Here is a 3,696-nt window from a genome sequence, read left to right on the forward strand (position 1 = left end):
ATCGGCAGAAATTGGACAAGAAAATAATAATAATAATAATAATAATAATAATAATAATAATAATAATAATAATAATAATAATAATAATAATAATAATAATAATAATAATAATATCCATATCTATATCCGTACAGGGGAATAACTAAAATCCTCCATGTTACTTTCCTGATGAATCCTATTTCTGTCAGGTCATCTTAGCCGCCGCCGTCGCTGCCCTGGCCGTGGGCGCCCCTCAGCAATATGGAGCCGACTCCCGGGAGGTCGTTCCCATCCTGAGGGACGACCGAGTCCACGAGGACGACGGACGCTACAACTTCGACGTGGAGACCGGCAACGGCATCGTCATCTCTCAGTCAGGATCTCCAGTCGCCGAGGGAGCCATCGCCAGCGCTGGACAGTTCTCGTGAGTTAAAAAAAACACATAAATTATACTCTCTTAAAGGAATCACAAAAGTGTGATCAGACGAACATATAGCAGACGAGAACGGCTTCCAGCCCCAGTCCGACCTCCTGCCCGTGGCTCCAGAATTCCCCCACCCAATTCCCCAGTTTGTCCTCGACCAGATTGCCACTGCAGAGGCCCAGAGAGCTGCCCTCGCCCGCGGTGAAGAAGTAGTTTATGGCAAATAATTTGCTCAACTTATCCGATTATTTATTTCCTTATTTCCTTTCCTCACTGGGTTATTTTTCCCTATTGGAGCCCCTGGGCTTATAGCATCTTGCTTTTCCAATTAGAGTTGTAGCTTGGATAGTAATAACAATAATAATAATAATACACTGTTGAAAATTTGCATTTAAAAAAGACAAATGTCTGGAAATATTTATTCCAGGATTTTTGCCGTTTCAAAACCGGATATATTGACGTGAAGACGTGATATTACGGTCACCAACCTGTTAAAGATAAGGACAAAATATGGTAAAATTACGGTCACCGGTATTTGACTATAATACTTCTGAGAAGAGTACATTTTTACGGAGAATTTCCGATTAAAATTACGGTTTTTTGACAGTGTATGTACAGTGTACGAGTATATATATATATATATATATATATATATATATATATATATATATATATATATATATATATAGTATATATATACATATATAGTATATATATATATATATATATATATATGTATATATATATATATATATATATATATATATATATATACAGTATACTGTATACACACACACACACACACATATATATATATATATATATATATATATATATATATATATATATATATCTGTGTGTGTGTGTCTGAGTATGTAGGTGTGTGGGTGTATGAGAGAGAGAGAGAGAGAGAGAGAGAGAGAGAGAGAGAGAGAGAGAGAGAGAGAGAGGGAGATTAAATGCAAACCAGTGTTTACAACAATATATTGTTTCCTTACAGATACACAGCTCCTGACGGAACCCCCGTCGTCCTGAAATTCGTCGCAGACGAGAACGGCTTCCAGCCCCAGTCCGACCTGCTGCCAGTGGCTCCCGAATTCCCCCACCCAATTCCCCAGTTCGTCCTCGACCAGATTGCCACTGCAGAGGCCCAGGCAGCTGCCATCGCCCGCGGTGAAGAAGTAGTTTATGGCAAATAATTTGCTCAACTTATCCGATTTGATTTCGACTTCATTCAGGGACCGCCGATTTTGTGAAGTGAACCGATGCGAGTACCGATAAAACTCGCTATTTATACAAACCTTTATTTATCTTCAATGAAATAATGGAATGAACTCATTTGTTTTAATCAACCATAGGCATAAAATGCGAAATTAGGTTTGCGAGTTATGAGAAAATGGTTGTTGATATAAAAACGGCACGCTAAACCATATCTTGATCATGTTTACCTGATGTTACCATCACCCTTACGTAATTTTTAATATACATCAACGCTGATAACCTCTTATGATTTCATGATTTACTGAAAAATAACAAAGAAGGATAAAAAGATTAAAAAAAATCGAAATTAGACGTAATATATGAAAAAAAAGAAGAAATTATCTTGTGATTTTGTTATGTGTGAAGGAGAATTTAAGATGATTATGAAATAGTTCTACTCGACCATTTCCTGAAAGCACTATTTTGCCGACTTGGTCCATATAAAACGTTTAAAGGTTTAAAGGTCGCTCATGAATGGCAGAGGCAAGGGACAGTGACATTGCCCTATCAAGCAGGACAATGCCCTAGAGACTGGCCATATATTATATGAACCACCCAAGCTAGGACCAGAGAGGGCCAGGCAGTGGCTGCTGATGACACAGCAGATAGACCTATAGACTCCCCCAAACCCCCAATCCTTAGCTCACAGGGATGGTAATGTTGCAGACACTAATGGCACTAACGAGTCTGAGCGGGACTCGAACCACCGACTGGCAAACACCAGGCAGAGACGTTACCAATCAGGCCACATATCAATAATCTATCATGAACAATCTGATTCCCGTGAAACGCAATGTATAGTAGATTATACATTTCATAATTGATAAATCATTCTAACCTTCCATCCTAAGTGTGTGATGGATGATGATTCCACTGTATGTCTCATCTCAAAATTCCACCCAACATTGGATTATTTAGAAATATTTTCTTCTGCCTAATTCCAAACTTTTGGTAGCGTGCTGTCACATTGGTTAGATATTCATATCCCTTTTACCCCCAGGCTCTTTGGAAATTTCCAACCCTTAACCCCCAAGGTGTTATTTTCTCCCCAGCACATTTTGCAGTATATTTTTTTTTAAATTGCTCTAACAGCCTTAATTTTTGTCATAGAGAGGTCAGGTTGGTCTCATTCTATTGGAAAATGCCTGAATTTTTTCAAAAAATTATAAAAAATATGAAAAAAAATTTTCTATAGCATTTTTTTTGCAAGGATGTACCGGTACGTCCATGGGGGTACATGGATGAGTTTTGTGAAACGTACCAGTACGTCCTTTGAGGGTAAAAGGGGGACATAGGAAGTGTTAAACGTGTCATACTTGAAAGTTCTGCGGATTGGTGATTTTCAATCAGTTGCGTAATCATAACTCAAAACTAGTTTTACATTTGCACAATTATATAGTGAACTTTCGTGTTGAATTCAGACTACCTAAAAGTACTTGCCCTTTCTATAAATAAATCATAATTGGGGAATAGTTTTCAGTGCGTATATATTTTGCATGAGAGAGAGAGAAATAATAATAATAATAATAATAATAATAATAATAATAATAATAATAATACTTTATTTCCAAATAAATACATTGGGTATTATACATTATTTATAAAGCAACATATAGAATAGTGTTTACTGATATTGTGATTACATTAAAATTTAACATTTACATGAGAGATGGTTCCATATAAATCTTTTGACTACCAACTAAAATACATTTGGTCCACTACTTGCATTAGTATGACTTTAAAGTAGAAAAAAAAAATAACTTAAAATGGTAAAACTCATTAAAATTCTATACTGTGTGCAAAACTACATTAGACCCCATAAAACAATAAAACTGATATTCACAAGTACATTAAAACCAATCCACAAATATGTAACTAAAATCTTGTAGAAAACATATATTTCCTGAGATTTGCTTTAAGAGAGAGAGAGAGAGAGAGAGAGAGAGAGAGAGAGAGAGAGAGAGAGAGAGAGAGAGATTTTAACTTTTGAATTCCCAGTACCCAGAAATGAACATCCCTCTAATATATATTTG

General features: G+C 36.2%; 1 protein-coding gene across 1 annotated transcript in view; it reads left to right on the forward strand.

The window, feature by feature from the left end:
• The window catches only part of LOC137620283 (cuticle protein AMP1A-like), a 5,115-nt gene extending 3,378 nt beyond the window's left edge, over nt 1-1,737 (forward strand). The window contains exons 2-3 of the mRNA XM_068350515.1: nt 189-403; nt 1,404-1,737. Coding sequence (XP_068206616.1) covers nt 189-403; nt 1,404-1,602 — 414 coding nt within the window. The 3' untranslated portion in view covers nt 1,603-1,737. The remainder of the gene's footprint in view (nt 1-188; nt 404-1,403) is intronic.
• The last annotated feature ends 1,959 nt before the right edge of the window (nt 1,738-3,696 follow it).

Source organism: Palaemon carinicauda, chromosome 26, assembly GCF_036898095.1.
Source record: "Palaemon carinicauda isolate YSFRI2023 chromosome 26, ASM3689809v2, whole genome shotgun sequence".
Classification (NCBI taxonomy): Eukaryota; Metazoa; Arthropoda; class Malacostraca; order Decapoda; family Palaemonidae; genus Palaemon; species Palaemon carinicauda.